This window comes from Gymnogyps californianus, chromosome 1 (genome assembly GCF_018139145.2).
Source record: "Gymnogyps californianus isolate 813 chromosome 1, ASM1813914v2, whole genome shotgun sequence".
Lineage (NCBI taxonomy): Eukaryota > Metazoa > Chordata > Aves > Accipitriformes > Cathartidae > Gymnogyps > Gymnogyps californianus.
In genome coordinates, this window is record NC_059471.1 from 132,961,423 (window position 1) to 132,983,747 (window position 22,325).

At 41.7% G+C, this 22,325-nt stretch overlaps 1 protein-coding gene across 1 annotated transcript; it reads right to left on the reverse strand.

Moving 5' to 3' along the window:
- Positions 1-1,834: 1,834 nt before the first annotated feature.
- TMEM139 (transmembrane protein 139) lies at positions 1,835-3,922 on the reverse strand. Its single transcript, XM_050914135.1, has 2 exons — positions 3,586-3,922; positions 1,835-2,243 (listed from the first exon to the last, which is right to left on the reverse strand). Exons 1-2 carry the CDS (start codon positions 3,831-3,833, stop codon positions 1,835-1,837), a joined length of 657 nt encoding a protein of 218 aa, XP_050770092.1. The 5' UTR covers positions 3,834-3,922.
- Between the last annotated feature and the right edge of the window lie 18,403 nt (positions 3,923-22,325).

Consider the following 22,325-nt stretch of genomic DNA (forward strand, 5'->3'; position numbering starts at 1 on the left):
GGTTGGCCAGTTTAGACCCAACGTTTCTATTCCTGCCTGGTCTACCTGTACTGCTTTTTATTGTGGTTTGTTCTTTTGTGTTTGCAGATGCAGGAGGGAAATGCAAGAATTGATTGGCTTTAAAGAAATCACATTGCCTCTATCAGCAAATTTGTCTCTCATAATACTTTTATGATAGAGGTATCATAGATGCTTCATCATTAATGATATTAAAGTGATTCAGCTGTAGATTTAGAAATAGAACTCCTCTCCTTTTTCTAAGCCAAGATTATCAAATAAGCAGAATACAAGCAAAAGCATGGCTTTGTAGAGTGGTTCTTTTGGGAGGAAAAACGAATGATGCCACCAGGTATTTTTAATGCTGTCCCGTTTATTTATAAACAACATAAAAGGTCTTTTTTTTTCTTTGAACTATAAAGAATCAAACAATAAGAAATAATTTATTTGCTTCTAGCCTATGGTTTGATGGTTCCTCATATGAATTAAAGATGATGCAGTCATATGAGACAAGGCTGTGATGATTGCTGCTCTCCTTAATAAGGAGATTTGGACCACCATATTTCTTTTTTTTTTTTTATTTGAACAGTCACCAGACATGAATGTCTCTTTGCATACTGCAGACCACTTTAACGCTGCAGAGCCTATCAATTTAACTCACCCATTTTAAAAGACCGCACAGCATCACTGATCAGTGAGAGCTAGAACGTGGCTCCAGCCTAGAGCCGTCATGATGAAGACCGCATGCACCTCGGGACTGTTATTCTCAGGTGCCCTCCACTGCAGCTGTGGCCTCGGCAGGCAGACTGGCCCTTTCCAGAGTCCAGAGAGAAGCCTCCGTGCACAGCGTTGTTACGGAGAACTGGAGGAGTGTTGACCTTTCTGTGCAAATGCTTGCCATGATGACAATAAAGTATCTCAAGCCATCTGTTTGGGGCTGTAGTACAGCAGAGAAATACACCCTCCTGGAGAGCTGCGAAGACTGGTGGTCCAGGCAGAGGATATGTATATGTGTATGTATCTCACTGCCGACCCCTCTTACAGGAGAAAAACTGCTATTATCTCCCTCTTGTCCACCACTGCAGGCTGTGTGGGATGAGAACCTTGTGTACAACAGAATTCATTTCATGGTGCCATGTTTGCCATCAGCTTTTCAATCCCAAGTGACAGGTATCAGGTGGTGCTAGCTTCCAGATGGAAACAGTCACCCTCCCCTCTGTCATGCTCCAGTGCAGCACAGCTGAGGACATGGAGCAAGTGCAGCAGAGGGGTAGCAACAAACAACGCAGACCATAAATTTGTGTTGCTGCAAAACAGCATCTCAGGGAACTGCAGCCTCAGCCTCTCAGTAGAGGTTTTAGGGTGGCTGATGATTGCACAGCTCTCAGCAATACTGCTGTTTGTAATGCACAGGCAGAACCTACTTAGGGCTGTTTCTATTCCTCCCCTTTCCCAGGCAGCTTCTCCTGGCTGCATCCTGCTGTCCTTCTTCAGAGGTCCTTTGGCAACCTTGTCTCTTCTCATGATTCACTATCCTCCCCCATAAAGGTGTATCTCCAGTTTGAGAATTGTTGCCATATATAACACAACTTTCCTCACAGTGGTTTTATGTATCTGCCAAGACAAAGCATTGTGGTATTGCATTGATTTGTATTTCGTGCAGAAAGATTCTAGTGACATCAGAAGCTGTGTCTGCAGTTCAGCTCTGGTTCAAGGAATGGTGAGACAAACTTTTACAGTTTCAGACGTGAAAAATCTCAGCTCTTTCACCTTCCCTCTAGGAGCATCCTGGTTTGGGGTGAGCCTTTGGTTCTGCATTCATGGAAGGTGAAATTAATCATAATATGGAGGGCTGGAAAGCGTCTTCAAAGACCTCATCGTTGATTGCACTCTCATAAGCAGGTGGTGGAGTGAGTGGCTCCAGTGGCTCAAACCTGTCTTCAATACCTTTCACTTCATGGATGTCCGAAACAAACCGCTGCAGTCTTGGGGGCAGCACCAGCTGCAACTGCATCCTGGAGCCTGTGTCTGTCTCAGAGGTGCGCCTTGTGTCTGATGCCACTGACACCCTGAGAGCCTCCACCATAATCTCTTCTTGGGCAGATGATTCAATAACTACGTTGTAAGGAGGAGGCTCATTCAGTGGCGAGGGCACTAAGCCTGGATTGGATGCAATTGTCCATATTGCTGGAACTGACATGGTCATCACCTCCTCATAGGTGGGTGCTTCATAGGCAGCGTTCACTCTATGCACAAAGAGACGAATGGCAGTTACACTGTTTGTTTTACTGCTTAGTTTATGCAGAGGTGGGTAGTCTGGATAAGGTACTATAGGGACCATGCTACAATCCATAGATGGGACTGAGACAGGATATCTCATGTGATATTACTGTATGTAATATTCTGCCACTGGATCAGCTCACTTGTCCAGCCAACTTAACGTCTTGCTTGCTGGCCTAGAGAATGGCTCATCTGACCATTTTCCCACACTCCCCAGAATAAGTGAAAAAATCCACACTGTTCAATTCAGTGTCCTAGGCTTAGCTTGATGTCCCTCATTTAAAATCTCCTACCAGTTAAAATTTATTACTAATAATTACTAGCTACTAATTGTTTCTTGGAATAAAACAGGACCTTCCTTTTTTAATATATTAGCTCAATGTTCATCTATTTTTAAGAAGTGGAGAAAATTAAGTATTTTCATTTAGTTTAAACAAGGACTAACTATTCTGTGTTAAAAAGATCGTCTGCAGAGGAAAATGTTACTTTAGAAACATTTTCTTTTTTAGGTCATATTTTTAAATGAACAGGTACTGATTTTCTTCTAGTATGCCCCCAAGCTAGCAAAGCCTGCTATAGACTTCTTTTTATGACTCTTTCTAAAAATAAACACATAATAACATTTTTGTCCTCCTACAAACCCTGTATTTGAGAATGTCAGGTCATTTGTGGATGTGGATAATGATTATCTGGATTATACAGACAAGGAAGCAAAGATACAAATAAACTCTTCAACTACAGTAGGCAAATTGGGGCTAAATTAGGTGATGCTGAGAACCTGCAAATGTACGTGAAGCCAAAAAGATGTGGGAGTATTCAGAGCCTCTCAAAATCAGGGTTTATTAGTGTCAAGTTGGGTTTTTAAGATTGGAAACACACCCAATTACAGGTTCCTTTTAAAAAGTTTGCCGAGGAACAGTTGCCCTGGAGATAAGGTTTATAGAGCTAAACCCAGCTAAGATTCAGTATTGCTTCATCATTTTTTCTTTTTCCTTGTCTGACTCATTGTTTGGCAAGACTTGATTACTCAAAGGAAAAATAAAACTGGGCCTGGATCTGTTTAACCTTGGAAATTGCTAGTGGATCAGTTCCTGGGGGAAGAAAATATATATTGGACAAGATACAGGACATGCGTGGCATAGACATTTGCAACCTCCACCTGAAGAATGAAGGAAAACAACCTAAAAAGGACTTTTGTCTCGTGGAATGGGGTCTGTGTTTGGTGCCCTAGGGGAAGGGCAATATGTAAAATGGCCATGACTGAGGAGAGAGAGTTAAAGTAAGAGGAATAACCAGGTTGCTGCTTACTCTGCTTGGCTTTGCCTGTTTGGAGGTATCTCATTTGCGTCATGTCGGTGCTGATTCCTCAGGTAACACTCGACAAACACACTCAGCAAATAGCCGATCAGGCACACTCCCCCTACCCCTAGGAAGAAATAGCCTACTGGATTGATGTTAGATGAAATGGCCAGCATGGTGACCCCAATGAGAAGAGCAGCAGTGAAAAGAAGCAACAAGGCTTGGCGGATGTTCTTCCAGTGTGTCTCTAACCACATGGTAGTATAGATGGTGGTAGCAGACAGTTGAGAACAGATGAGCAGTTAAGGGGACAGAAATCTGTGGAAGACGGAATAGTTTTTTCAACATGAAACATGAGCATACAAACACGTCAACAGTATCATGACCAAAATAAGAACATATATACTCGAGTACATGCCCTCATGAGAACACGCAGCTATGCACATACGTAATAAGCCTGGGAAATCTGTGCATAAATGCATGCCAATGTAAATATACTAGAATTTCCTATGTGAATGCGTATTGAATAATGGGAATGCTTGGACACACAGTTGCAAGACATAAAATGCATAAATAGACCATCAGCACTTATTGCCAGGCTTATCTGAAAAGGTCTAGCTTCTTAATAGAACTTAGAGCAGTCTAGGATGCAGATTTGAGGTTGCTACAAAAGTGAAACTCAGAATAACTTTAAAGGTTAATTTTAGGACATTTGTACATTGCATAATGAACATTCAGATACTAGTTCAGATCCTGGAAGAAAAATAGCTTTATTAATGGGGTTGTCTGCCCCAGTAAATTTAGTATCTAACTTCAGTGTAGCATTATAGCAATAACATTACTTTAGGTTCTAGATATAGCTGGGGTATGTCTGTTTTTGCAAAATGTAGGCATGCATATGAATATTTGCCTATATCCTCAGTTCTTTTTCTGTTGATGTGCTTTTTTGCACCAGTCTCAAACATGAGAGCCCCTCCTGTCCCCCATTCCAAACCCCATCTCTGTGAAACAGACAGCAGTTGTCACTGTGTGCAGTCAATATGGAATGAATACCAGGGATCTGTGGTATTTAAGAATACCATAATTAAGGAGTCATCTTGCATGTGTTATACTAACCTACATATATCCCACTGTTTTGACGAAGACCCCTTTGAAGGAAAAAAGCATGACACAATGGGCATATTTTTTACGAATATGGATCTCCAAACAAATATACAGTTTTATATAGTTCCATGTTACATTGTGCGTTTTTGCACACTAAATGCGTTCCCTTGTTACAGCAAAAATAGGTAAATGTATATATACAAATGCCAGAAAAATAAACACATTCTTTTTCAGTGTATACTTACCAGAGAGAGGTTTCGGTAGGTAGGAGCAGTCATGTTTTAACTTCTCTCTTCATCACAAGGAAAAATGTGCAAGCTCTTTTGTCCCTGCTCCTTCCCCTTCTGACCTGAGGATGGGACACCAGTAAAAACTCTCCCTTCCTCCTTTTGAGTTTTCTTGTAGGGAGAAAACGAAGATTTCTTTTGAAACTAAAAGCCAGAAACTAGTGAATATGGGAAGGTGCCAAACAATGAGAAGATCCCGTTGTACGAGTTTTGCATGGGAAACTAGAACTTCATTTTTCCAGGTTCTGAATCCAAAGCAATTTCTAGACGATCACATACCTTCTACTCTTTTGCAGCTCTTCTAGGTCTGTCCCACAAAACCAGGAAACTCATTAGGAAAGGGGGCGGAGTGAGCAGTGGGGGAGTGCTTACCTGTGTCAGATCTGTTTGGTCTGCTTTACTTTAATGAGAGTAACTGCCCTGGAAGTTATGTTCTCCCCACTGCGTAGCAGAGGAGTCTTGATCTCTGCCTCACAAAGCAGGAAGGACTGCCGGCCCAGCCCACATCACATGGGCCACACATAAATCTATTTATGAGTTCTGTAAAATGTAAATCTCTACATTTTTCTGTCCTGATTGGGTGCTGTTTGTCAGATGTTGTTTTATGCCCTCTTTGATTTTACAAACAAAAGGAAAAAAGGAGACAATAGGTTATTATTTTGCAGAGGGCTGAGTTAAAATCCTTTTTACTCCCTGATGTATCTGGGAATGAGGAGTACTGATAAGCAACAGAAAAGGTACTGAATTACTTTGTGAAGTCTGTTATCGTCTGAACCTTTAGTGTGTGTCTGAAAATAGAAATAGAATAGAATAGAATAGAATAGAATAGACTATTTCAGTTGGAAGAGACCTACAATGATCATCTAGTCCAACTGCCTGACCAATTCAGGGCTGACCAAGTTAAAGCATGTTTATTAAGGGCATTGTCCAAATGCCTCTTAAACACTGACAGGCTTGGGGCATCAACCACCGCTCTAGGAAGCCTGTTCCAGTGTTTGACCACCCTCTCAGTAATGTTTCCCAATGTCCAGTCTAAACCTCCCCTGGCGCATTTTTGAACCGTTCCCACGCACCCTATCACTGGATAGCAGGGAGAAGAGATCAGCACCTCCCTCTCCACTTCCCCTCCTCAGGAAGCTGCAGACAGCAATGAGGTCGCCACTCAGCCTCCTTTTCTCCAAACTAGACAGACCCAGTGTCCTTAGCCTCTCCTTATAGGACATGCCTTCCAGCCCCTTCACCAGCTTTGGTGCCCTCCTCTGGATGCACTCAAGGACCTTCACATCTGTCAAATTGTGAGGCCCAGAACTGCACACAGTACTCAAGGTAAGGCTGCACTAACGCTGAATACAGTGGGATAATCACCTCTTTTGACCAGCTGGTTACGCTGTGTTTGATGCACCTCAGGATGCGGTTTGCCCTCTTGGCTGCCAGGGCATGCTGCTGATTCATATTAAGCCTGCCGTCAACGAGCACCCCCAGATGGCTTTCTGCAGGGCTGCTGTCCAGCCACTCCTCTCCCAGTTTCTACTTGTGTCTGGCATTCCTCTGTCCCAGGTGCATAATCTGGCATTTGTTCTTGTTAAATTTCATGCCATTGATGATTGCCCAATGCTTCAGTCTATCTAGATCCCTCTGCAAGGCTTCTTGTCCCTCAAGAGAGTCAACAGCACTCACAGTTTGGTATCATCAACAAACTCGCTAATGGTGCTTTCAACTCCTGCATCCAGATCATTGATAAAAATACTGAACAGAACTGGCCCTAGAATTGAACCCTGAGGGACACCGCTGGTGACCAGTTGCCAGCCAGATGAAGCCCCATTCACTACAACCCTTTGAGCCCTGCCATTCAGCCAGTTCTTCACCCAGTGCACCATGTAAGTGCTCATCCCACAGTTGGACAACTTGTCCAGAAGAATGCTGTGAGGGACAGTATCAATAACCTTACTAAAATCCAGAAAATCTACATCCTCTGCCTTCCCTTCATCCACTAGGCGAGTGACCTTATCATAGAAGGATATCAAATTAGGTAGGCAGGACTTTCCCTTTGTGAACCCATGTTGACTGTGCCTGATGATTGCATTGTTCTTTAAATGCCTTTCAATAGTACCCAGTATGATCTTTTCCATAATTTTTCCAGGTACTGAGGTTAGACTAACAGGTCTGTAGTTTTCTGGGTCTTCCCTCACACCCTTCTTGTAGATTGGAATAACACTGTCTAGCTTCCAGTTAGCAGTGACCTCCCCAGACTCCCAAGACCTTTGGCAGAAGATCGAGATGGGTCCTGCTGTAACATCCGCTAGCTCCTTCAGTACTCTGGGATGAATCCCATCAGGCCCCATGGACTTGTGAACATTCAGCTGATACAGGTGGTCCCTTACAATTTCAGTGTACACAAATGGAAAGTCACTGTTCCCACACTCGTGGTCCTCCGACTCAGGGGACTGGGCAGCCAAAGGTCTATCAGTATTATTAAAGACTGAGGCAAAAAATGCATTGAATGCCTCTGCTTTTTCTTCGTTCCTATTAGTCAGGTCACCATCTTGAACAAGTATCTGTCCAATGTTTTCTTTAGACCTCCTCTTGCTATTAACATACTCTAAAAAGCCCTTCTTGTTATCTGAAACAACACTGACCAGTTTCAACTCTAGCTGAGCTTTGGCCTTTTGTGTCTTTTCGCTGCATAGACGAACCACAGCTCTGTAATCTTCCTGCGAAGCCTGACCTTGCTTCCAGAGATTGTACAATTTCTTTTTCCTCTTGAGCTCCGTGAGGAGTTCCCTGTTCAGCCAAGCTGGTCTTCTGCCCCACTTCGTTGACTTCCAAGACACTGGAATTGCCCGCTCCTGTGCTTCTAAAAGGTGGTTCTTAAAAACTGACCAGTGCTCATGGACTCCTAAGCCCTCAAAAGCAGATTCCCAGGGGACTCTGCTAAATAGCTCCCTGAATAAGTTAAAGTTTGCTCTCCTGAAGTCCAGGGTAGCAACTCTGCTGTCCTTTTTTCTCATTACACCAAAAACTTTAAACTCAACCATTTCATGATCACTGTGTCCAAGACAGCCACCTACCATCACATCCCCCACAAGTCCTTCTCTATTCACAAATAGCAAGTCTAGGAGGGCATCTTTCCTAGGTGGCTCACTGAGTACCCATGACAAGAAGTTACCTCCTACAAACTTCAAGAATTTCCAAGACCTGCTTGTCTCAGCAGTATGATATTCCCAGTTATGTGTAGGAAGTTGAAATCTCCCATAAGGACAAGGGCTACCGATCCTGAAATTTCTCTTAATCGCCTATAGAATAACTCATCAGTGCTTACATCATTGGAACTTCTCAAACACTATAGCGTGAATTATCTCCAGGAGCTGGCTGCAGCTCATGTTTGTCTGTAATAGGAAGATGTCCTACTGCTAAATGTTTCTTAATAGTATTCAGGTTGGAAGATTGGGCCAACAAGAATTGCATGAGGTTTAACAAAGATAAATGTAAAGTCATGCATGGGCGGAATAATCCCAAGCAGCAGTACAGGCTGGGGTCTGACTGACTAGGATGCAGCTCTGCTGAAATAGACCTGGTGGTCATGATGAACAGGAAGCTTAACAGGAGTCAGCAGTGTGCCCTTGAAGCAACGAAGGCAAACTGTGTCCTGGGCTGCATCAGTAAGACTGTAGTCAACAGATAAAGGGATGTGATTATTCTACGTTACTCAGCGCTTGTTAGGACACACCTGGAGTATTGTGTACAGTTTTGGTCCCCTCAGTTCAAGAGAGAAATTGAAAAATTGGATATGGTCTGGTGAATTGCCACCACGATGATTTGAGAGTTGGAGAACTTTGACAACTTAAGGAGCTGGGTTTGTACAGCCTAGAGAAGAGAAGGCTTCGGCAGGTGGTGAGTGTCTACTCACAGTTTTCCAATGTCTAGTAGGTAGTTACAGAGAGGAGGGAGGTACTCTTCATGAGGGTACCTTGACAGGACAAGAGGCAATAGGAAAGAAGGTAAGTGCCTCTGGATACAAGAAAGAAAGTCTTCAATGTAAAAACAGCAAAACATTGCAATTACTTGCCGAGAGAAGTGGAGAAATCATCTTGGCTGGAAATATTCAAGATGCAGCTGAGTCTAAGGCCCTGCTTTCAGTAGGAGGTTGAACCAGATGATCTCCCCTTCCAGTCGAGACTTGTCAATGTTTCTATGTTTTGAACATTTTTCCCTTATAATTGCCTTTTTGGCTGCTGACAGATGAAGGACCTTCAGCTCTGATTGTTATCCATTCTTCGCTTTCAAGAGAATTCCTTTGAAGATGGCAGACTTAACATCCATGTAAAGGGGAGGAAGTCAGGCTTCTGGTATGTAGCATGTCATTTTGCGAGACTATCATTTAAATGGGAAAACTGATTTGTTTCTTACAGCTCTTTCCATTTTGGGGTTGCCTAGTGTTGAGAACACCTTAACTGCTAAGGAAGATTTGATGAAACTGTTTTTCAGAGCCTCTCTGCACAGAAAGCATGACTGACTCATGGTGGAATCTGGACGCCTTGGTGCTAACAGCAACTTCCTTCTAACTGGGGTAGCTGGTGGTTGTTAGAACTGTTCCTTAGAGATAAAAGATTTATATCCTACTGGGTTGAGGAGGGAATTAAAATGTACAACAGACCTTGGCTAAGTGTTCTGTTTACTGAGCTTTTGTAATAAAAGAGTGTCACTACTATAAGAATTATAGTAGTGAATTTTCAAAGAAAAGGGTTCTACTTTTTGAAGTAGCAACTGAAAGTGTGGTTTGACAAGGCAGCTGGACAAACCTAATAGATAATTGCTGTGGAATATGGTAGTCCTTTCTCCTTCCTGCCTCTTCTGCATCTCCTCCTGTCATCCTTGCAGTGATTCTAGTGCTCAGCTGATCTCTTGCTGAGCCAGCTCATCTGTCTCAGCTAGTGGGAAAGCATTTACATTTTCCAGAGTGAATTTAGTGGGCTGAATCTAGTCACCAAATCATCGTCTAACCACTAGATCCCCATTCAAGGGAAGCAATGGGAATGCATAGCTAGAGTGGTGGCGGGGAAGGGAGGGAGAGCGGGAATGACTTCCAGGGCTGCAGTGGGCACCATTTGGTTTGGCTCAGCCCAAGCCATTGGAGCAGAAGGAATTTCTTTCTTCTTTGACTGAGTAAGCCCCACAGAAAGGTGTAGAATCTAAGACCCAACTTGTCCTCAGCAAATCCTGTTAATCATATCTGGGATTTCCAGCTCAGCCTGATGACTTTAAGCAACTCCCAGCTCTGGTACGTACACTGACTATTGTTGAATCCCCCCAACAATCTAACTTGTTGAATCCCCCTTGTAGGTACCTACAGAAGGTACTTATCCTTCTGTAAGCTGTGTGGAGGGAGCCGAGGCACTTCGCTTGTCTGCACATTCTCCTGTGGGGAGCAGGCACATAAAAACTGCTTTTTGCGAAGTTAGGAGAGCAGAAAGGTGAAAAAAAATCTTAATTATTTGGTGGAAAACTACCTCTGTGATTGGAAAGGCTATATTTGATTTGTGGATAGATAGAAAGATATAGGTTTTGCTGAAAATTTGTATAGTAGTTTTGATTCGTGCACCATTTTTTAAAATATTTATAGACATAGTCATGAAATATCAGGATGAAAAATGCTAAAAATGGTAGGTATCTCTGCTGCATTAGTTGTTGCTTGTATTACTTCAGTTTATTTCAGTTGATGTTCAGAGTTCAGTAACTCCTGTATATTTTACCCATGGAGTTGCATGGATGACTGGGCTGAATCTTTAGGAATGATTTTTATGCATTTACAAGAATGGTACTTTGCCATGCAGCTGCGAATGCATTAGTTGAACATGTTTATGAATGTGATACTGGCTGCTTTGTGGATCTAAGGATACAAAGAAGTATGAACTTCTATGAACTAACCTTTGCAGTATGATTTCTAGCAACACAGTGCTTCTACATGAGGCCTTTTGGCATTTCTGAAGGGCTTCTGAAATTTTATCTGTCTGCCATTTTGATTCTATCCATAGTCTGGTTCAGACTGTCATTGGTTACAGTGTGTGGGGATCCCTAACAAAGAAAAATTGATCACGTAGCTGCATCAAGAAGTTTTCGGTGATGACAATATTCAGAAAACACAGAGGGGCTTGGGAAAGGCCTGAGAGGTATCACTATGCAGTGTTTGTGAAACAAGGGGTGGAAGTCAGGGAGAGTAAACAAGGACATTTATACTGCCGTCCTAAACTGTCTCCCTTTCATGTGCAGTAGAGATGTTTTTTATAGAAAGCTTTCTGTTCTCTGTTGGTCAATCATGCTGTGGGGACCAGACTTCATTTAACAGCAGATTTCTTTAGTTAAGACCACAGATTTCCTTTTTTTATTCTTTCTTTCTTCCAGTATCTCATTGTTGATCTCCATTCTTCATTCAGTCTCTAGGAAGCATTTCACCTTTCCCCTGTTTCATCTCACTATCTACTCTACCTCCTGCCCAGACTGCTACTGATTAACTTAGTACCTACAGTAAGCTCGCTTATCAGCTCGGTATGCAGAGAAGCTTGCTTTATTCCCAAGGGCTTGTGACGTACATACCATGGCACGATTAATCTCTCTGTAATCACTAAGTCTGTTCTTCCCTATAACCTTGTCCTGAAGCAATTTCTGAGAGCCTGAGCAAGTAATGGGGACAAAGTGCTACTGAACCACCTTTTCCTGTCTTGTCTACCTGTCCTTTTGTCTCCAAGGTTCTGCTTAGTCACCTTTGTGAAATATGACTTTGATCTTTCTGTTCAGGAGCATGATTATGTTGTATCTACAGAGGTCATGGGGCAGCCATGAACTACGGTTGATAGGTTTCTGGTCAGTATAATGTCTTGAGCAGGAGAAAGCAAAACCCCAAAGAAGTTATGCCTATGCTTGGATGTTCAAAAAAATGTGTGTAACTTTGAGAAATCCAGTTGTGCTTGACCTGCCATAGCTGAATGTTCATATATTTCTTGGGAGCTGGCAGTCTCTTTTTGTCTTCCAGCTTATTCCAGTTCTTACAAGACAATGGTTGAAAGTTATCTTATGTGTAGTCACTGTATGGTGGTTTTTTTGGCATGGCTGTCTTCTACCTACCTGCAATGGCTTTCCTCTATAGATCAGGGTTGAGATGTGGTCACAGAAGGACTGATATTGCAAAGAGAGCTTCTGCTTCTGCTACTAGTTCCTTAACTGTCTCAGGGATACCTGAAAAGCATAAATCTACAGAGAATGAGTCAGAGACCCTTGTTATGTTGTGCAGAACTAATGGATTTCTCTTTTCTGAAAGTAGGGAGTCACATTTAAGGTGAGAAGTGTTTCCAGGGCTGCCTGCACACCTAAAGTTCCTAAGTATTTAAAATTGAAAAAGCAGCACATCCTTTTCTGCCATGAGAAGGACAGAAAAGTAACAAGTGTTTACCAAGACTATGATATATGAGGTTTTTTATCTCCTCTTACAGCCTTTTAAATTCACTTACGTCACATGTTTCACTTTTTCTCTGCAAAAAAGAAAGTGAAGGCTAGAAAATTCCTCATCTTTTTATTCTGAGTTCTCCTTAGGGCAGGAACTTGTAAAACTGTGAGGCTACATTAGCATTGGTAAAACTTTATGCAGCTGGTTTAGTTTAATGACAGAGCCCACTCTGGTCTATATTATTTACTTTGTGTTGGAGGACTTTCTATACTTGTGTAGAATCTCTGCACATTGCAGGACTTCTACTGATGAAAAATCAGACATTACTGTATGTAGGATGTAAATTGGCAGTATGCACTCTTTTGAAGGAATTCACCCTGGTGACTGTAATGCTACTAAATGGAATACTACAGTGACTTCTCCTTTTGTGCTGATTTAGAGCTCCTAATGTGGATCAGACAGAGGAGGAGAGAACTTGACTGTGACTAAAGGTGAAGAAGAAGGAGGACAGTTAAGATCTTACTGCTAGAATATGGTGAAAGAATCAAGTGGAATACCTAGTGTGGAAAGAGCAAGTGAGCAGAAAGAAATAGTTTCAAGATGAAATTAAGGAATCAATTGAGAATAGTTAAAAGAACACAGGAAGATCATTTGCTGTCATTCTAGACTGTACTAGGTGTCTCTGGAAATAAGAGAAAATAAGACCTGTATACGCTGAGCTGCTTTACTATAGAACAGTGTTTGCATTCCTTTTCTCCAGATATAATTTCACCATTCCAAAACGGGAAAGTTCAGCCAAAGGACATGAGATGCAGTGAGAAAACTTAACGTGTAATTGCCACAGAGTTCCTGTTCCCTATCTTCCTCCCTGGTCCTAGCAACATATTCTTACTGCTTATGTTGCCAAACCTGTTGTGCACTGGAGCCCTCCCTGACATGTTCTGAATTGCTAACAAGGCGTAAAACTAACCAAGTAAAAAGGAAAAAAGTGCTATTTTCTGTTGGGTTAGTAAACTAACAGTCATGAAAACATGCAGGAAGCTCCAGTATGGCCACAGGAGAGGAGAAAAGACCTCATGGCCTATTTCTGTGTTGAAGAATAGGGGATGCCCTTTTCCTTTCAACAGCTTTAGATGGTTCTGCTAGGGAACCACACCTGAAATATTTGGGAATTACCGCCCAACATTAAAATATAGCCTCCTTGGGTTGGAATTCAGTGACTATGCAACTCACTGTAATACTAAATAACTGTGGACTGAAAAGTAATAGGCATGAGAGGAGGAGAAAGAGGTTGAAATTACTGTTGCAGAATGTAGCTTCCTGAGCAGGAATTTGGCATTGTTTGCTGTCGCTGGTGGGACTCACAGTGTCTCTCCTTGAGGCACTCTTACTTTCCTATTGTATAATGTTGCACTTTCTTAAAATTCTTTCAGTAAATAGTGGGGTGGGAGAATGGGGGAGGTGTTGCCAGACAAAGAGCTCACTTAACTATTTCATTGATAAGCTGTGCTTTGGAGAAAAGGAGTACACTGCTGTTATTGGTACTGGTCACTCTCTGAGTGTTGTGCTTTATAGCAAATGCAGCACAGAATCCCACATGCTCCTCAGTGCCTGTTCCCAGCCTAAGGTGCTCATAGTCTAAAGCAAGTGTAACAAAGCCACAGAACAACAACTCAAGTACAGAAGGCCAGAGAGAGATAACTTGGTAAGAAAAGAAATAAGAAAGAGAAAAATTAGTTAAATCTATTTTAATAAAGGCAGTTTTTGCTTGAAAACTAGATCTAGAAGTGTGATTCTTTTTTTGCTTCATTAGATATTCTCCATTCAAAGGCAACACTGTTTGTTTCAGTGCTAGTTTTAGCACTAGTTTTCACTGTGTTTTGCTCCAGCCATGTGCCATAAAGGCAGCACACCTCAGAGAGAGGAAGCTCGATATGGTTCCTTTTTCTGCCTCAGGAAAAATGGGTGTTACATTTTGGTTACATCCAGGCAAATAGGCGTTCACAGGGGTCAGTGGAAGAGCATTTTCTTTGTTACTTTATGAAAGCAGACACATGAGCTGAAAAGAACGTAGCTTTTATCTTGGCATTGTTCCTTAATGTGCGAGCAGTCAGTTTATTTAGTGATATGTACGGGTTTTATCCAGTTCGGACATGGATTTGCCTTTCTAATGGACACTGCCAAATTAGCGAGAGCACATCATAATGCATTTCTGGTATGTGCCATCATCATGCCTTGTAGTATTGCAGTTTGTAGGGCATCTGAATTGTTATCCTGGTACATTCTAGCATGGCATTGTGAAGATGTTTTGGATGTTCTTTCCTATGGGGTGAACAACCGTTTCCAAGGTTAGCCATCAGCTGCAGGGACAGTCTCATAAAGAGCACCATGCCACATCACTGCCAGACCGGGGCGCTATTTGTAAATCAGTGCTGTGAAAGCAATACACCACTTTTGCTTTTTCCTGAGGCAGCAGCAGTAGTGATACTGCAACTCCTGTTGTTTGTAAAGGGGAACTCTGTTTTATCAAGGCTTCTGTTGATGAGAGATAGCTTTCTTGTTCACTGTAGGCAAAAAACCAGGACACTCAATATATGGAATTAAGTATATACCTGGTTGAATTGACAGCTTTGACAGGATTTACTAATGGTGATCAGTGTGCAAGTCTGCTTGTTCCACATCGTATCTGTATTCATGAGAAAAGTGATGACTGGTTGCAAAGGGTCTTTCCATGAATATGAGAAGATTGCCCATGAAAGGAGAATTTCAGGATAGAATGGTCATAGTTCATGGACATCTGTGTTGGACTGAAGTCATATTTGATGCCAAAGATGATCCACGTGGTGGTGCCACTGTTTTCTTGAGAAGAGTTGTCAATTCTACGCGCTGCTGGCAACCTCTGATTCGTAAGACTGTTCTGTGAAATCCCTTGCAGATGAAAGATGTCAGAGTGATTCAGGAGACAGTGTTAACTATTTGAAAAGCTCTCATTGACACTTGGTGCAGGGGAGATCGTAGTTTTGGCTGAAAAGACTTCTTTGAATATATTGGAACTACTGATGAGGTATATATTCTACTGATGAGGTATATATTCTTGTCCACTGCCTCCTCTGTTCCTCCCTTCTTCCTCCAAATTTTGCCTCGCTTGATTAAAAAAAGGGATAATAGTCTCTTGCCAGTATCATCATTATATGACCCTTTACTTCTCACACTTGAAAGTGTGGCAGTATGTGACACCAGATCTCTCACAAGTTTCCAGTCTACACCTGGTTGTAGATCCATTGATACTGACAAAGACTCCAAGTCTCCATTGGTATTGATGACGTTTCCAAGTCTTTGATACACAGTGATGCTACTTTTACCCTGATTCTCCCGCTCATCAAGCTACTCAGCAACAACTTTGACCATCATCAAGACTTCCTAAATTTCTACTTCAGCCACCACTATGGGATGTACATTTGGCCATCTGAAGAGAAGATAAAGGGCTTTCACGACGAGGGCTGATTCCTCTGCTTCCTTGGCAATATCATGTTCACCTGCTGTTCTTGAAATGGTATTTGCAAAGTAGGGGATAGGGCAGAATGAGGAATGTGTGGAGGTGAAGAAGAGTTGTAGCCTGTAGGTGATTTGTTCCATTTCCTATGAGCGCTGTAAAGGCCAAATGATGCACTGATCTTTATGCAAAATCCCTGACAAGTGTTTGTTTATATTGAGTACTACAGCTTTCTGCATCTCTTGTTTCTGCTTGCTGCTTTCCCCTTGCAGCCCTACCCTGAAATATCCTTGCATGGCAGCCCAGCTACAGTGAACTTTGTTAAGCCTGTCTCACAATTTCTAAAATTGCAAACCTCAAGTACATGAAACTGGCAACATGAGTTTATACTAGATCAGCACACTTCATCATGGGGCTGGAGAAGGCAGAAATATGTTCATTTCCATGCAAACTATGTATGGCTTATTTAATGTAATTAAGACCAAAATATGAGTCATTAAAACACTTCTAGAGATCTTTTCAGAGATGATTTTTTTTTATGCTCCTATTTTGTATTTTGTTAATTTGCAGGATGAATGTTTTTCTTACAGGTTGTGTTGAAACTGGTAGGTCAAACAATAAGTGTAGAATCTGACTGTAAACATGTTTCCAAACAAAACAAAGACAAAAGCAAGGCTTCTTGTGAATTGTGGCTCTCTAAATGGAGAAGTTTTGGCTAGAAATTGCCATAGTAAGAGGTTTTCATGGTAGGTCAAGAGACAACGGAAGTGGAACAGCTTGAAGAACATACAGAAAAAGGTGAAAAATAAAACCTGATATTCTCCAAATCAACACTGGATGTATGCCTTTGGATGAGTCAAGGGGAAAAAAAATTACTGTTTTGGGGTGATAGATGAAATACTGGTATTATAAACAAAGAGGCTGTGGTTAGCTGATTCCCCACGTTTGACATGTCTATGCAAAACTCTTCAGGATGAGAGAGTAATTGGTTGTTGTTGCTGTTCCTAAAGTCTCTGGTTTAGCTGTTGACCCTTCTGAGTTCTCTCCATAGCATTCACACCAAGCCAGCTGGGGTTTGAGCACTAACACAGTATAAATATTTACTGCCTGACAAACCTAACTTTCCTCATTTTGGTAGAGTCCCACTATAATCAATTGATTATAGTTCTGTCGTTCATTCCATGAATATATTTACATCAGTTATATCAGTATATTTATCAATTCTTAATATTCTTTGAGAAGGGAGTAAACATCTTGCCCTCCTTTCATTATATTTAATTTGTGCAGCTCTACTTGTTGTTACAAGATTGGTGGATTTTCCCTGTTCTCAGTTTTATGTGTCACCGAAGCATTGCTGGCATTCTTTATTTCAGGTCTACAATTTATAGCAGTTTAGAAGTTGCTGGATGTTTCCTATTCCAGCCAAGTGGTCACTTGCTGTCTAAGAATGGCTGGATGCTTTTTATCCCATGCCAATTTCACTGCAATCTACTAGGATATTTTTGTTGCAGCAGTTCAAATCCCTGCAGTCTAGGAATTCTACTGGATTCTTACTATCCATAGTGCTCTATGCAGGCTGATTTTCCAGTGGTGCTCAGTCGTTTGTCCTCTTAGTGCTATCCAGGCCAGTGAGGTGCTTAACAAACTGGTCTACAGAATAATTTTTCCTTAGTTGTTCTGTCATTTAAGTTTGATGTGGAAACACTGTTTTGTGAGACATGTTGTCTGACAGTACTCCAGAAAGTTTAGAGAGCACTTCTCTGTAATAAGTAAACTTGAAGCCATAGCCGTTTTTACTGCAGTGCTGATAGACAGAATGCAGTATGTATTTTATAAATATATGTGTACTTATACTGCACAGCCCACACATGCCAGTTGGAATAATGTCCTATTGTGGTATATACTGTACGAACACAGTAGGATATATATTTAGCCATTCACACAAGCAAAATATGCCCCACAATCTTCATTAATAGATTTTCTGGGTATTTAGAGTTAGTGTATCGTTCCTAAGTGGTAGACGTTTTCTTACTGAATATCATGAAGTGATTCTTTTTGAGATGTTATATATGCCAAGTATTTGTCAAAGCAAGTATCGGTTGTTTTTTGCTGTTGTACATACTTACACACATACACTACATAGACCCTCCTTATTGTTTATGTGTCCTTATTGGTTAACAAATAAATGATCCATTGTTTTGTCTCCTAATGCTCTGCGTAAAGCATCTTTGCCACTTTCCAGGTGGCCTATCATTGTGGAATAATTGGTAGGTGCTTTTTGATGAAATTCTCTTGAGGAATTAATTGTGAACAGTCTGCGTAGTATTTATTTACTGTCCTGATTCAAGTAAGTAAGAATGTCCTCCCCTTCCCGTAATTAAAGAAAGGCACTGTATTGCATGCATTTCTTCTATTGAGGAATAATAGCAAGGAAAGGGGAAGCAAGGAGACTGTTCTTGTAACTGAGAAACTGATCTCTGATTCAGATAATCTCAGTTCAATTTCCAGTTGCTACAAACCTTTCAGCTGTGACTTTAAGCAAATCCCTTGGTTCATTGCAGGTGTCTTGGAGAACAAATTTTTTTAGAATGGGGACTGACTCTTATTTTGTGCCTTGCAAACAGGGCCGAGATTTTCCTGAGCTATCTCGCAGTCTCCTTCAATGAAAAAAAGGAATAGAAATGTTTCACTGAAATACATAATTCCACAACATTTCAGGTGTTGATCAAGTCTAAGAAGTTATCAGCACGAACTTCCCCCCCCCCCCCATGTATTTATGAGTGAACTTTCGTGCCTCGGGGTATAAGTCCTATTGGGCTTCCCTAACATTTTTAGGGCACAGTAGTTTGCAGATGCTCCCTACTCCCCGCCCGCAGCCGCACCGCAGTGGATCGTGCCATCCACACTAATAAGCAGCTGCTCCCACTCTTAAAAGGGCCGCGGCACCTTTCCCATGTCCCAGGATCCCGCCAAAAGGAGGGGACTCCTGCTGGGGAGGGCTCGGGGGGTGGGTGGGGGTATCTGGACTGACAGTGTCTGATCGCCAGGGATTCCCCAGCTTGAGGTGGCCTGACAGGGGCCGCTCCCTGTCACCCCTTGTACTGCAGGCTGCTTTAACCCCTTCTGCTCCCTTCAGAGCTTCAGGCCTACAGGAGAATAATCCCAGCTGGTTCAGATTATCTGGACAAGAGAAACTGAGAGCAGCTTTATCCCTAATTCTGCAAAAGAAACTTACTTGTCCAGTTGGATGCCTTTCCATCCAGGCATTCCCCTGTTGTCCTCACCTGCACTGCATCCCTCCAGGTCTGACCTCCCTTCCTCCCCATCCTGTGTATCTTTCTGGCAGTCCCAGTGCCAGTTTGGAAATTTGTGGGTACATACATAGCACAAAAACTTTATGTGTGCACCCTGTGCTTCTGTTTGGATTAGACCACTATTATTCCCCTTGTTTGAATACCATTTCATTGCTGCAAACTGTTAAACTCGTTGACCCAACCCAGGCAAGGACCGTGTCTTCACCTATGTGCTCTTCAGCCTTTCCTCACTCTAATGACTTGCCTCTCTGCTGTCAAAAAAGTCTGTCCATCCATCTGTTTTAACATGACCCTTGCAATCCTTTCAATTCTCTGCCTTGATTTCACATGTAATTCACGGACATGAACTGGCTTTGTATATCCATATATTACTGCTTTTGAGGGACTGGGCTGACTGAGAGTATAAAGAAAGTTTTTCTTTGTTAAAATTATTAGTTAAAGCCAATTATGAAGTTAATTGTGCAGTAAAGCCCAGGAACTAAGTCCTTTCTCTTAGGCATGATTATTATATAGATAATGCACTACTGTTTGCAAAATATGGGCTTATTATAGTGCCTTCCTCTGCTAGAGCTGTCCTCACATCTCATGTTTTCCATCTGCCTGAGTTATCCTCTTGTTGAGCACCTGCAATATACTTCCAGGGCAAGACTTGCTGGATGCTACAAACTCTCTCTGATTTTCAGAGTGCTCTCACATATGCCAAGAAAATTTTTACCTGCTGAGTGTGTAGAGAACTTGATGACTTCTGGGTGGCAACTGGTGGTGAAGAATTTCAACTTGGTTATGATCTGATACACTGCAGAACTTGAAGCTCTTACATTTTGTACTGAAATGATGAACTTTGAGCTTTTGAACATTTCATGCCACAGGTGTTCTAACATGCAGTGAGTAAAATCATAGAATAAATTAGGACGGAAAGTTCTCATTTAGGTCAAATACGCTGCACAAAATGGACAACTTCAAAGCTAGAACAGGTTGCTCAGGGCCTTGTCCATATATCTTCTGAAGATCTCCAAGAATGGAGATTACTCAGCCTCTCTTGGCACTTCTTCCCAGTACTGAACCACCGTCATACGAGGAACCAATTTTTCCTTACATATAGCTGAAATTTTCCTTGGTGCAACCTGAATGTTACCTCTTGTCCTGCTGCTGTGCCCATATGTGAGAACCTAGAAGTCATGTCTGGAGGAGCTGCTTCCTCTTTTCTGAATCATGGCCATTCCAGTCATCTCTCCAATTAGCAAGTAATTCCATAATTTCCGTCCATATAAATTTTCCCTGTTGACAAATATCCAGAGTTATACTGCCAAAATCTCCTCCAATTCATACAGTACTGATAATTAATAAATATTTCTCATATCATTAAGTTCTACTAGCAAGCAACTTTGCTCAAAGCTTGAAAATAAACTGAGTTGTTATCTAGGGGCTCTGCCAGGAGATTGATGATGCAGTTTCATGGCCCAGTTTAAAATACTGTTGCTTGCAAAAAAAGCGGTCCTGCCATATCCCGTTTCCGTCCCTGGCCACTTGTTCCAGTCCCCTTCATTGCACCAGCACTAGCATTCAGGATGTCACCTGATCAGCTGGCTGATCTGAGTGGGACTGTCCTGGTGTCGGTGTGGTACGCAGGTGTCTCAAGCTGTTTGTGTAACTGTACTGATGGACTCGGAGCTCTGTTTCCTTTTCCTGGCCCCGGGTGACAGTGAGGGTTGGCCTCTCTGTGCCAGTTTATCCATATGTGGAATAGCGGAACCAATATCAATAACGTATTGCGAGCTCTTCAAATAAAGACTTTTATTGACTTTTACCGTACTTTGTTCTTAGCCTGCTTTTCTGGAAACAAAACATATTTTAGACAGTCTGTGTGGGTGTGTCTGTACACCATTATCCCTTAGTAATCTTTGGAATAGTTATCTTCTACCAAAATTAGAGGACTGAGGTCTCAAAGATCATTTGTTCACTTGATGATTTTCTCAAAATTATATTTTGATAATTTGATAATTATCTCTTTGCTATATCTTTGATAATTATCTCAAAGAGAATTTGTTCTCTTATCTCAGAAAAAAGGTTCCTATAAACTTAATTAAAATGGTCAACCATGAAAAAAGATTTCCTGCAAATGTCCCAAAAGAGGGAGAGGTTGCAAAGTGAATCTCATCAAAGATTCAGCAGAAGAGAAGGGTCTTGTAAGTGCTCCAGCAGATTCAGTCAGAGTTCTTATATCTGGAACAACTACACAAAACAAATCCATGGGAAATTTGTTGTTGTTCCATCTATAGGACTTGCTCGTTCCCATGCTCATGTGAAAACAAAAAGGTGCTGACTTTTTCTTTATTTAAAATAAAGCATTTCCAGCCTGCATAATTGTGGAGAAAAGCTTGACAAAGCTTGATCCATGAAGTTTTGAAAACAAGAACATAATTAAAAACAATTGTAGATACAAACCATCACAGTGCCCTCTTAAAAAGAATTGCCCGTTTTCAGGAGTCTTACTCACAACTGAGGTTGCAATACCAACAATTTTTATTAGGCACTTTATTTTTAATGTAATTTCAGGAAACTCTTTATTACTTCTGGTAAAATTTCTGCAGACATTTTTTCAAAATATGGGAAAAGTTAAATAGGGCAGAAAAGCCAATGATGACCTACTGTTTGAGCACCCTAGTATGCTTTTTTTTTTGTCTTGGTAGTGCCTCTGCCATGGCTATGGTCATGGGAAGAATTAACAGAAGAAATTACTGTGATGTTTGAGATGACCTAGTAGGACGTCCCCCCAGCAGACTGATGGGACCAGAATGAGTCAGGCTGAGTTACTCCCGTGCAAAATGGAGTGGTTAATTTGGCCTGGGAATTAAACCTAATTTTGCTCTGAGACAGATCTAAAGCACTCACCCAGTTGTAGGTAGTAGCCCTCTACAAAGGCAAAATGCTCTAAATGCCTTCACCTAGATCTGCCAGAACTCATTTTACCATTGCCTAAGACTGGTACCACATAGGAAATTCTTTAATTATCCACAAAAATTGCAACTGAACAATCATTCCAATCCACAGATCAGTCTCATGACTCATGATTACCAAAAGCATTTGCAGAAAGTTCCATGTCATCCTGTCCC

Bases quoted from the DNA above. Each gene is read 5' to 3' on its own strand.
- TMEM139 (XM_050914135.1), bottom strand. From the start codon at position 3,833: ATGTGGTTAGAGACACACTGGAAGAACATCCGCCAAGCCTTGTTGCTT. The intron at 2,244-3,585 runs GTAAGCAGCAAC...CTTTGTGCATAG, and splicing joins AACAGGCAAAGCCAAGCAGA to AGTGAACGCTGCCTATGAAG.